We start from the raw sequence: 13001 nt of genomic DNA, 5'->3' as shown, positions 1-13001 counted from the left end.
ATTTGAATGTTTGCTGATTGTGCGATTGTGACATTATATACACTCCGTGTTAGATTTTGGTGAAGTTCAAAGAAGTAGGTGTCACAGTGACATCATCAGTGACATCATCACTGGTTGGTTTTATCACCCATGTCTGTTCAGTTGGTTATATTAGCAAATCTCCAACGTGATCGAAGACCATTTCCCGCAGACGAACAGAGCTTTGTATCGTGATCATACATACAATGTACACGTAATCTTTGTTACTCGAACCAAAATGGCTATTTGGATTTTGATTTTTCCTGGTACCCATGCTAATTTCTCTGTGTTATGTGTCACTCTATAATCAACACATTTTGTCAGTCTATGCACTTTATGATGCATAGACTACCCTTTGGTAGACTTGTATATCTGCATGTGACGTGTACTGAAAATTGAGATCGACTACCAATAAAACCACACGGGACTGTGCTTTGTCTGGTCAATGCTTGTTCGGACTGGATTGGCACTGCTTTTATTTCATTTACAGTTTAAATATCTGAGATAAAATCACGATAACCACTCAATTGTTTAAATATAGCGTGAATTAGTCATCGTAAGGGGCGTGGTCTTCACGCAGTGATTGTTGATACAGTACCAGGGTTTGTCTCATTACATGCACACATCAAAACTGATATGCGAGATTGTTCAGCTATGAAATAGAACCTAGAGAATACTTGATATTTCCTATCAAATGTTGACAACCCCATTTTCTCGGGACCCAATCATCACGTTGATGTATTAAACGACTTAGGACCAAAGCATCAGCGGGAGTCGCCTCACATTGCGCGTTCGAATTTCACGTGAACATTGTGTTTTTCTCATTCTCAAAGCATCGACTAAATGCGCTCAAACGCGCTGAATATGTGCCCTCAACCACGTCACCAACGGCAGGAATCAGTCGGGGCTTGGAGAATGAGTATACTTGTAGTAGAGACATCGAATAACTTAAGATGCGTCGCGGTAATTCCAACCTTTTAACGAGTGCCTGTTGAACCAAAAAATTGAAACTTTTCGAGCATGTCTGAATTCTTTTCAAAGTCTGTACAAATACATGACATCATGAATATGCTTAATGTCGAGTTATTTTTGGATTTGCTGACACTTATTTACCACCGAGATTTACCCGGACAAGAAGGTTCAGAATCTCAACAAGCCATCGATCATTTTTCCCGACATACCTTTCTGCTTTCAATCAAAGTTGGTTTAAACGTCTCAAAACGAATACATAACGTTTCGTGATTTGATTTATTTTTAGTGTTTTTTTTTTCAAATGTATTTAACTGCTTTGTCAATTTTATTCAGTATCGCTGATTATTGGTCATTCAAAACAATTAGTGACATGATCAAACTATTTGACCCTAAATGACTTCGTGTTATTTTGGGAGTAGAAACTTAACGCCTGGGGAGTTCGATCTGGCCTGGTCTGGTGACGCATTAGATTGTAACAATTGCGTTACGATACGATGCTCACACAGCCTTGACACGTAATGTGGAATATGATATCTGAGGAGAAATTCACTATACGTATAGGCATTATTCGCAGTGTGCGAGAATCACAACAATATTTAATTTCACGAAAAAAACAAACTTACGTATATCCATACATATAATGAACAAACAACACACGCCGGAGGAGGGTTCTTTGGTTGGAAAAGTAAATGCGAATGCGTCTCCAAAATTGAGTCCGGTTTTCTAAAACTCTGAAGAGATTTACTCTTTCAATCCACAGTCTTGAAATTTGCTTACCACTGAAATTAACACTTGGAAATCAACAGAAAATAACGTTTTTGAGGTAAAAACAAAGGTAAAATTATTGCCATAATTTCCATTTTTACATATATGACGCGTTACCTCATCTTACAGAGGTGAAGAAATTGAATTAAACATATGGAGTATAGTTCGCGGATAATGGCTCAATAAAATAAAGTGAAAATAGCATGTTTCGCTTGTTTTATAATTTTTTCGGAGGGCAAGAATGTCTCATTATTTCAAAATTGTGCTCGGTGTCATACAGTGAAAAAAGATATATAGTACCTTACAAGGTAGTTTTTGATGTCTAGAAGTAATGACGATATTTTTAGAAAATTTTTCACGATGTTTTTATTGACAGCCAGTGCTAAAACGGCATTTCATGTTATCATTTTATCGTGTTTTTTTTCTCAAAAAAGGATTGACAGTGAATTTTAAAAATTCTACATATTGTTGACTAATACTAAAGCGATTAATTATAGGCAGATTTTTACACGAACGCAATGACTGTCACGAAAGTGTCAGCAGTCTGGAGTTACTTGCGACACACCCATATCTATATATAGCACCCTCTGGAACTTAAGATACTCCGATATAGTATCATCAAACGACAATTCCGCTATGAATACAACAAGGAGACGTTACGAAGTGTACGCAAGTATTCATCCTTCCCACGTATTGAGATGATGTGCACATCTACAAGTTGTATATTGTATATTTGTAATTGAATGCAGGGTATCTACGGCATAAAGTGTAAGTGTGTTCATTGTTATCGTATCAAGTTGTAATGGCAGTATGGGTCATATCCCGGGGTGCAATGCGGCGTACATAGGCATGTTGTTTGTTAGAATGTGGAATTCTAACGCGCATTTTCTCTTTATGTGTAAAATCCAATCAACCAAATAACAGAAGATATATGGCAACTATTTGGAAGTCACATTAAGACCAAGGTGCGTCACAAAATTGACATTTTAAGTCGTTTGTGTTGAAAATCTCATAGTTTGTGCATGTTAATCTTGTTTATGGGCGTAGCAGGAACGAACGAGGGGATTTCTACATTAACAAATATGAACATGCGCTTGGAGAGGGGCTCAAATGTCAATCTGATCTCAATAGCGGCGGCAATGTTCTTACAACTCATATGAAAAAAAAATACCTAGACAGCTTGAAAATATTTTTTGATTCGACTACAAATTCATTTCCCAGCAACCCACGATACACTCATAGCATATGCCATATCACGGGACACATTGCCACCCTTCTCCCGCGTGATGCTATTATATAAACATAATTTTAGACCACTGATAGCATACTGAGTCAAATTCAGAAAGAATCAACTTTAAACAGTCGTAATATTATAATGTCATAATACCGAACACCATCAGTAGAAAATAACAGGCAGTACTCAAAACCCCGCCTGAAAACTAGATCAAAAATATACTCTGACTTTGACTCTGACTCAAATTAACAATCGATTTGACGTAAATTTTCAGGACGATAATGGTATCAAATCACCCGGTGAGTAACCCCCTCCCTGGACACGAATGTAATTTTGGATCAGTAATATATGGATTAAAAAATATGAAAAACAGATAAATGTCCCTTTAATACTCATACTAGGTGTTTGCTTTCTTTGATCGGCAAGTATCCGAATCTGACACGGTGAGTGTACATAGTTTTGTTCATCTTGTATAGAAACTTTGATCAACAGGTGTTCAACTGTTGTTTTCAAGGACAACGTTTTTATTTTTACTCCTGGGAATAGAAGGCTTGGTTATTTTTGGCGTGATTCCTGTTTTTCGTATCCGTGGGCGTAATTGGAAAATGATACTGACTGAAGAAAGAATAGCATGATGGCGTATCGCTGACCGGAGTCAAGCGACTATTACCACTGAAGTGCAGTTGTGTGCAACCGCGTTGAACTGGTTCTGGGTAACTCAGTCCGAACTAAAGTTTACAAGAAATTTAGTTTGACATAAAATATTATATCGCCCCTTCAAAAAAACAACAACACATATTTCGCTAGTGATAACGGTGCTTTTTTCGCGTCCTTCTAGGATTCTTGTGTACGTGTTTCTTGCCTGGCTTGTCCTGCTTGTCCTAATGGCGTGTTGTTATGTCAGGTGTACGCACCAAAGTTAAAACGTGACCGTGACAGCGAAAGTTAAATAAACAGTTCTGGTTGGACACGGGCATAACGCGATGTTGCGCTATCTTTCACCGAACTCGGCTTGCTTCCGGAGAAAAACACTACCTGCGATAACTCGTTGTTTGCCAGTAGATCGGCTGGTGATCATGTGAAAACAGTTCCTATACTGCATTCTCGCCGACACGAAGTAGTGTACTTGTTTACCAATCCTAGTATAACTTCACCTTCACCTTCACCTTTACTTTACAAAAATATAGAAATATTGCCATAGACATTTTGTTGAAAATTTCAGAGTGTGTGTCCTGGTTGGAAATGCGATTGCCGTGGTAATCTAAAAGACTAGTACATACACACCCTCTCCTTCCACTAAACAGATTGTACATGCATATTTCCTGAAAGTTACCACCAATGAATATGTGTTCATTTATAATCCCCGATGCTGCAAGGACTACCCTAGATAGACGTGATATCAACCAGTAAAACGCAAACAACCCGAGGCGATAGGCGGGGGTGGGACACATGTCCTTGCAGTTACGCCGACTATTTACTTTAGTTCAGTCTATAACCTTACATAGCCTCTAGTAAACATGTTAAACTGTCGAAAAGGCAATGTACCATTCACCTGTAGAAAATCGAACAATAGGCAATAGATTATCACAAAATTCTTAGTAAACTGGAAACTTTCATTTTCAATGAAATAAATATTTATCAACTTCCGGTGATGAGAACTCGACACCAGCTTTTCTACTAAGACTTCCTGTTGAAGGAATATCACACATACGTGATGCATGATTTAATTCAGCGCTTCTCAGCAAACTGGTCATCAACAACCCCCAGCAAGCCATTCAAATCAAATCACTGAGGTCACCGCTGTGTGTATATATATATATAACCCGTCGAGTACTAAGCAGGTTTGTCAGTGTGTGTGTTTGGGTGTTGGTAGTTTATAAGTAACTTATTGTTTAGTTGACATTTGACATAGTATATACACGCACACGTAAGGCTGTCGTACGAGCCCAAGTTCGTCTGTAACGAAGACTTGACGAGCTATACGTACCAGGTGAGTATATGTGTGCGATCAATGCTGGTATATACAAGCTGTACCTGATGCCCGGAGCTGATATATAGCAGGCAAAACCAAATACAGTGCACAGGCTCCTTCCTTTGATAGCCTGGGTTACAGAAAGTTCAAGTTGAACTACTGCAGCCCAGTTGTTAGATAGAATATTACCTTGTTCTCACAGGAGGCGGGACCGAGAACGCGGTGAGTCATCGTAAATATAAAATTACGACTATTCGATATATATTTTACCGTTCCAAAGTTCAACAATATTGGGTGGTACAAGATTCTCATCGAACTCGAATTTATTAATATCATTTCGAATTTAATGACATTTTAGATTATCTAGTAAGTCTTGATGCCGCATGTGGAACCAAATCATATTTATTCTTCGACAAATTTGCAGTTAAATTTAAGAGGCATCTGGTAGAACATCAAGCATGGTATGCGTATATATGTTCAATTTAATCGAAAGTCATAAATGCCAGGTTGAAAGGTTATTTATTAACTTGTATTCAATAATTATTAAACCCGAACTCAAGTTTCATTTTTACAATAAATCAAATGCGATCTGACGTGTGTTAATATCATCACATTAACACAGACTATCGTGCGTAGGTGACGTGTACAGATCCTAGAGAGAGTATTTCGTTTTTTTCTAACTTCCAGCGCATCCTATTTTTCTTAGGAGACAACCAGCATATTCGTAATGTGGTGCTTTGTTAAACGTCAAGACGCCGTCGTTGAAGATATTGTTGTTGCACCCAGAGCTCTCGGAGAAAAATGCCTTGACACGGTAAGTGTACAATTATAGAACAAAGGAAAAAACAACGTCACGGGGGGGGGGGGTATTATATTGTATAGTATAGTATAGCATAGTATGAGTAATATTTCACACAATGGGAAGATCGCTACCAAATATAGAATGTTTTTGTTCGCTGTTATATCATCGTTTGTGTAATACTCGGATTTAATAGTCACCGATTGTCTCCGTTCCTATTATTGTGGTGTTTGCCGTACTTAGGCGCTTCGTGGAATTATAACAAAGGCACTGTGAGTAAAAGTCGTGCAGTTTACGTGATAAGATTACATAAACACAAAGAAATCTACGTCTTGTAAATACATTTATATTGAGTCACTGGCATTTAATTTCACTTTTGATATATGTTCACCATATTCACTGGTAAGCGTCTTGTAAGGATGTTTAATTTGTGGAAGAAATTCTGGTTGGTTTTATATCTGTCAATCATTTCCCGAAATTTTCTGTTATCGACATTGTCCAGAACTCAATGGAGAATGCTATTAAATGGTAGTATAATTGTAAATATTTACACTTCGACCATGAACGTCATAAAATTAAATTTAAATCACATTTAGCCTCCACATCAGTGTTATAGTGTGAGGGTCATTTTATTTGGATCGGTCGACGGGAGGGGCTCAGATCGGGTTTAATTATACACGCCCCCAACGTTCCGAAACATGATACGTATCATTATTTATGGGGTCGCGGTAAGAGACAATTAGACATAATAGACTCTCGAGTATCTGACGGGAATGCCCCGGGCTGTATACATTCGGACACGATTCAATGTACCTGGAATGCCGGTAGTAGTATGCAGTAGTGCAAGTGAAGATGACGTAGCTATAGGAAGTGTCAATCTAAAACATCGTAGAGCAAAAGTCAAATTAACGTCTTCACTATGTCAATTAAGAAGGTTTAATTCCAAATCTGCAAATCTTTTGTTCAAAAAATGTATTTTTTCAGGTTTTTAATTATACGTGAAAGCATTTATGAGTTTTTAACACATTAGTCACAATACAGAAGAACGCATGTCCGCACGACATTGGCATGAAAAGTTAAATAACTTTTAAATATAATATTTTAATCTAATCATTGAGACGCCCTCTTATGTAGGAATGGAGCATAATAGCGTGACAAGAATGACTCGGAAGTTATTTGATCTGTGCCGCATCACGTGACTGATTACATGGTAACATGTGACCCTCAATTAACAATTGACATATCTTATTCATTCCAGATTTGTCAGAGACTTGGAATAGTTGAGAAAGAATACTTTGGTTTGCGGTATACCGGTAAAAAGGGAGACATACTGTGGCTCAATCTACGGAATCCACTGCGAGATCAGCTTCCAAATTTGCCGCCATATCGAATGCAATTTCTGGTCAAATACTTTGTTAACCCAGAACACATTATACAGGAAGAAACGAGGTAATTTTCTTTTCAAGTTAGCAATCGTATATCTTTTTTTATCCGTACCTTTCGGCAGTATTCCACTTTGCGCTGTGTTTTTTATACAAATTATTTCTATATATGTATGCTTACGAAAAAAAATCAGAACACATGATGAAAAATTCATACCTTCCGTGGTGCTTGGCTGCGTAGTGATTTAATATTGTCTTGTTTAGTCTGACAATTATCAAGCAAACAGCTTGTTCACACAACTTCTGACATTCCGCCCTTACGTGGCTTAATTATTTGTAAAGTTGCGCGTCGCAAAATAGTCTGGTAAAGAACGATAAAACATTACATCCGCGTGTCTCGATCATCATTTTTTTTTTTCAGATATCAATATTATCTACAACTGAAATCACAGTTGATGGAAGGTCGGTTTACCCAAATAAATCGTCATCAGGTCATTATACTGACGTCATTACTTGCACAAATCGAGTTTGGAGACCACGTCGAGGGACATACAAGGTAGGGCATGTGACTGCGCGTTTAGGGGACGCCGTGGATGTAAAACAAAAACATGCTGTTAGTGCGGGGGGCTACTTCCACATTAAGTGGGTAAGGGTGTGAAGCCCACCTCTCGTAAACCATACCCACTTCTAAACCATGTTTTTCTATTTATATACCCACTTCCAAACACAAGTGTTTTCAGCGAAAAAAAAACCCCACCCAGCTCACAACTTTCGCAACCAGTGAGCGCATCCGGGCAATGCATTTAATCAGCCTTTTTGGCTTTGAATATAAGGACCTGTGAAAAAGTAAATAAATGCTACTACACACTTCTAAACCAAACCACTCACTTCTAAACAAAGTAACGTGAAATGACACCCCAGTCAGGCGGCACATACCCGTATTGCACTTCTATGCAAGTAGCCCCCCCCCCCCGGTGCGTGCGTGAGAGTAAATTCAAAAATATTCAACTTTGATATAAAATTGATAGCAATTCGAAGCTAGGGTAAGTAACCCATAATGCACAGCAGTCTGGATGAAGATGACGGTTCCGGTTCCGCTTTTTCGTAGAATTACTAAGATAGAGAACCACCTGCCGGATTGAGAAGTGCTCTGTGACACTTTATTCAGAAAAGGAAAGGTCAATAACCTATCAACAGACACGTGATTTTTGAGTGGATCGGAAACTCTTGAGATAAGAGTAACAGCAACAAACTTCGCAGTATTTAAAATGTTTAGATTCATGTTTTAGTGTGTTTGATTGTCTGTATACTTGCCGTTTCAGGTATCCGACTTATATCCCAAACTGGGAGAATATCGACAGGGCAGTTGTTTCACAGCATGCCAGGCTTAAAGGTAATTATATGATATAATGTAATGTAATGTAATGTAATGTAATGTAATGTAATGTAATGTAATGTAATGTAATGTAATGTAATGTAGTGTAGTGTAATGTAGTGTAATGTAATGTAATGTGATTTGTAAATAAAACGAAATTACATTAACGGATGTGACTGATAACCTTTACTATGAAAACCTTAGCATCCCGTAATGTAATGTAATGTAATGTAATGTAATGTAATGTAATGTAATGTAATGTAATGTAGTGTGTAATATTATTTTCTAGGTCTGGATGAAAGCACTGCTCGGCGTAATTTTCTAGTTGAAATGTCTAAGTTACCAGAGTACGGCATGGAGATCCACTCGGCATGGGCGTTTAACAGAGACAAAGACCCAGTAGAAATATGTATCAAGGAAGACTGTGTGAAAATAATGGGAAGTAATGGAACGACAGTTTTACAAAAGTAAGAATGACATTTTCGAAAAAAACAAAAACAATTTAGTTATACGTAATTCGAACTCGCTACATGACGACCAACGCCCGTGACGTAGTGTTGATATGTTACATTTCACTAGTATCTGTTATACCTCTTATACGAGATCGTCCCGTTGGTTGGACAGAACGCGGTCACGTGTCGGTCAATATAACTCATTATTGACTCGGATTCAATGGAAATCCAGTGACCTCGATTTGGTTTTTGCAAATGCCCAGTGGCTTACAAAAAATATTCAAGACCCCAAGTTCGATTATGTTGTATTCGGTATCAACATAGACCCTAGGGTCTATGGTATAATAAAACTTATAGTTACCGTATCGTTCAATATTCAGTTTTATTGACCGTCAGAATAATTATTGCCCTCGGCTGCGCCTAGTTCAATAATCATGTCCTCTTGAGATCCACTTTGGTAACTATTTGTTTACTGTTTACCCGACTTGAATATTCATGGTTCGATTTCGTCTTTGAATTGTTCTACCGTCGAGAATAGCACTAAACAGTGGCCAATATGTAATCTCATATATTTGTTAAAGTGTAATTTCCCCCATTTTCAGTTATTCTTTCAACAACATACGACGGGTAACCTGTCAGAACAAACATCTCGTGTTGGAAGTGTGCAGAGATAGCGTTGCCAAGACAACAGAAAAACGACGTTATCAGATGCGGAGTAAAGTGGCTGCCATGGCAGCATATCGCTGTTTCATAGAGTATTTCACTTTTTACCGACGAACCTCTGTGGAAGAATGGATATTGAAGTCAGGTATGCAATATTTTTTTAACAGTCTTTCAACAATTAAACTGTTTTCTTTTCAATTTCCTTACTGCTTGCGCTAAGTTTTCTCAGTATTGTATTAACTGTTATTTTTTTTTTTTATAAATTTCAGGATCCAAAGACAGAGTATTCTCCAGTATTCTATCTCGACTGCGTCAAGACAGCGTAATTTATAACTTTGACGTCACTCTTACCCAGCATGAGGTCATTGATAAGGTCAAACGTCAGCTAGAACAGCGTCGTGATGATGTCGTATTGACTCCCGTGGGGACACAGGAACAGAGTGACATCCGCAGGTACGTGCAATATAACTTGTACGTATGCATGTATCGGACGGTTACATAAACATATTATAATAATCACGTATGCAACGTTAACGTAAAAATGTTCGCGTGTTCGAATTTCATGTAAATAAACAATGTATTTTACACGGTTGTATACGTCGCTATGAGTCCCATATTGAACAGGACGCGGCACGACGACTGCCGCCCTTTAAACAGGTTCACTGAATGTGTCGACTCGTGTTTCAGTTCGGGGTAAACAAGTTTTTTTTTATTAATTTAAACTTTTCCAGGTACGAGCGACGAACAGAGCGTATGAGTGTTAAGGCTGGATTTCATGAACCTACTCGTCGACAATTACGTCACCAACGGTGTCGTCAAAGAAATCATCGAAGAGAGGCCGAGAGAAGGGTTATGCTACAAAACAACAACGCCGTTGATGATGAACAAGCACGTAATTTGGGAACATACCGCAGAGGGCGCAGTTTATCAGAAGGGAATCTCTTGCAAGCCGTCGACTCGGAAAATGACGAAAACTCAAATCTACGGCAGGAATTTAGCCAGGGTGACCGCGTACGGCGCTGTACATCAACGGCAGATTTGCTGGATCATATTGACGACGAACTTTTGAGTTACACGCCGGCGATTGACACGAGACACCGATCGCAAAGTTCAGTGTTGAGGCGAGAACTCCGTAACATACACGAGTCATTGGTGTGTAAAATATGTATGGATGAAAAAATGAACACAACGTTTTGTCCGTGTGGTCACATGGTGTGCTGCAGTACGTGTGCCGGACAGTGCTCTGAGTGTCCCATATGTAGAATGAAAATCGAAAGAATACAAACTGTGTATATGCAATAAACTCAGATACATTCATCTATTATAGATAAACACTATTCGGATCATCAATTTAATTTTACTGGCAAAATTTCATTAGCTAAAAACTAAATTAGTGGAAACCAGAATGAATGAATTCTTACTGCTCTGTTGCGAGAAAAAAATCTCTGATGCGTAGGCCGGGAATCGAACCCGGGACTAAAGCTTGGAAGGCTTCAATGCTAACCACTACACCACCTACGCGACCTATCTATTCAGCTCGAAAATGATGAAATGATTGACGTTTGCGAATCATATCAGAAATGTTGAAAGATAATTCTTTTCCCCTTTGTGCTACAATAGTCCTACCATGTCGTGCTTGTTGTGGGTACCATGTTTACCACTTGCACCTATGTTTAAATTTAGCAAAGTTAATTACTCCAGTTTCATTGTAGTCATTCTGGTTATTAATATTATGACATGATTTCCCTAATAATAAATATTTATAATTAATAATAAATAAGTTTTTAACGTTTGTGATGACTCCTTATTATGTTTATAAAAAAAAAAATGTTGTTGTTGTAACCTGTTTAGCGCATACTGTATGTATTACACATGTCACGTTTATTTACAAAATATATTAACAAATTAAGATATATTAACAAAATAATTGCGCTTAGTTGACGTCAAATGACGTAGAATTCTGTAACTGCAGGTGGGAACAATAACAACGCCGTGAATTGGCTGGATCATGGCACGCCTCCTACTTGCCATTCGCAAAGGATGCCGGGAACCGGCGAATCAAGGCATCATATTACACAATAAATGACTAACTTTACAAACTGTCTAGGAGCGTTGTGTTTTATGGCTGTTAGGCGCGGAGTCCGTTCAAGTCAGAAATAGTATTGGAATATTCACCCGAAAACAAGACAAACGGAGCTGCTCGAACATTTCTTGAGTGAAGTCAGTGTTTAGTGTTTCTTTGTCATAAACATGCCTAAACAGAACATTCCACAGTTTTAGTGTATTACGTGCCTTATTTCATTCCGTTTCACCTCACACAACGTAGCCCTCGATAAAATTGCTCGTATTTACGTTTCTACAGAAGTCGGACATCATGATTAATACATAGTTTGATTGTTACAAAGATTTTTGTTTACTTTTTGTAGTACGTTCCCTGGTAAAATAGATGCGAAAAAATTACCGTGTGTGGTAAAAATGAAAGCTGCCTGTAGCAGAAGTAAATATTGACCCATGGGAAGAAGGTTGTGACGTCGAACGTAATTACGTCGAACAAACGCGTCACTGTTACAGGACGCTAATTAAAGCGGGAGAGTCGTCACCTGCGCATGCGTAAGATGGCCATAGCGTGTCATTGTTTATAAGCAAGCGTCTACCCATGAGCCTTTGCATTTTTAGCGTGTGTTGCGGGTGTATTGTTATCATCGCTTGTGCCCGCGCGTGCGCAGGTGACGACCCTCCAGTCTTAAATGAACAGTCTCATTCCTGGGGTACCTCAGGTACAATGTTTTCAAGCAAACGATAAATAAAGCAATTCCCAAAATAGTAGGTCTTCAAAATTCAAATTTGAACTACTGTAACAGTGTACTTGATTAATACCCTTGGTTTGGAAAATAGCATTAGACAATAATAATATTACTTTACTGCCTTTTTAGAAATGCAATTTGATAGCAATACAACATTCATTAACAAGGTATGGATATTACATAATGATAATAGAGCGGGGTCTTTGTTGTTAACTTGAACTTTTAAGAATCACTATTCCAGTTGGAAATAATATTATAGCGAAAATACATGAATCTTGGAGGGAGAGGGTGAGCAACGTAGTCCGGGAATTAATATGTACATGTTCACACGAGTGAAGCTGTATGATGAAGACTTTGCGGACTACACCTACCACGTGGGTGTATGTGTGCGATTAATGCTGGTACATGGATAATGTAAGCTTTGCTTGACTCTCAATGTAACATTGCTGTATACAGGCTCATTCCTTCGACAGGGTGAGGATGATATATACTAAGTTGAAATCGAATGGGTTACAGAAAGTTCAAGTTGAACTACTGAAACTCAGTTGTTAGGTAGAACATTACC

At 38.3% G+C, this 13001-nt stretch overlaps 1 protein-coding gene and 1 non-coding gene across 2 annotated transcripts; one reads left to right on the top strand and one right to left on the bottom strand.

Moving 5' to 3' along the window:
• The first annotated feature begins 4842 nt into the window (after positions 1-4842).
• LOC144357905 (E3 ubiquitin-protein ligase MYLIP-like) lies at positions 4843-10964 on the top strand. Its single transcript, XM_078011951.2, has 9 exons — positions 4843-4979; positions 5668-5775; positions 7019-7209; positions 7564-7698; positions 8465-8535; positions 8807-8984; positions 9572-9777; positions 9902-10085; positions 10364-10964. Exons 2-9 carry the CDS (start codon positions 5689-5691, stop codon positions 10932-10934), a joined length of 1623 nt encoding a protein of 540 aa, XP_077868077.2. The 5' UTR covers positions 4843-4979; positions 5668-5688; the 3' UTR covers positions 10935-10964.
• A 117-nt stretch (positions 10965-11081) lies between these two features.
• TRNAG-UCC (transfer RNA glycine (anticodon UCC)) lies at positions 11082-11153 on the bottom strand. The gene has a single exon. It is a non-coding gene; the product is annotated as a tRNA-Gly (tRNA).
• Positions 11154-13001: the final 1848 nt, after the last annotated feature.

The sequence above is a fragment of the Saccoglossus kowalevskii genome, chromosome 6 (assembly GCF_978046115.1).
Source record: "Saccoglossus kowalevskii chromosome 6, keSacKowa6.1, whole genome shotgun sequence".
Taxonomy (NCBI): Eukaryota; Metazoa; Hemichordata; class Enteropneusta; family Harrimaniidae; genus Saccoglossus; species Saccoglossus kowalevskii.
This window is presented reverse-complemented; position numbering and strand designations above follow the sequence as displayed.

What these genes read in the sequence shown, in the direction of transcription:
- LOC144357905 (XM_078011951.2), top strand. Translation starts at nt 5,689, where the DNA reads ATGTGGTGCTTTGTTAAACGTCAAGACGCCGTCGTTGAAGATATTGTT. An exon ending in ATTATACAGGAAGAAACGAG is followed by an intron (nt 7,210 to 7,563) that starts GTAATTTTCTTT and finishes TTTTTTTTTCAG; the next exon opens with ATATCAATATTATCTACAAC. An exon ending in ACAGCATGCCAGGCTTAAAG is followed by an intron (nt 8,536 to 8,806) that starts GTAATTATATGA and finishes ATTATTTTCTAG; the next exon opens with GTCTGGATGAAAGCACTGCT.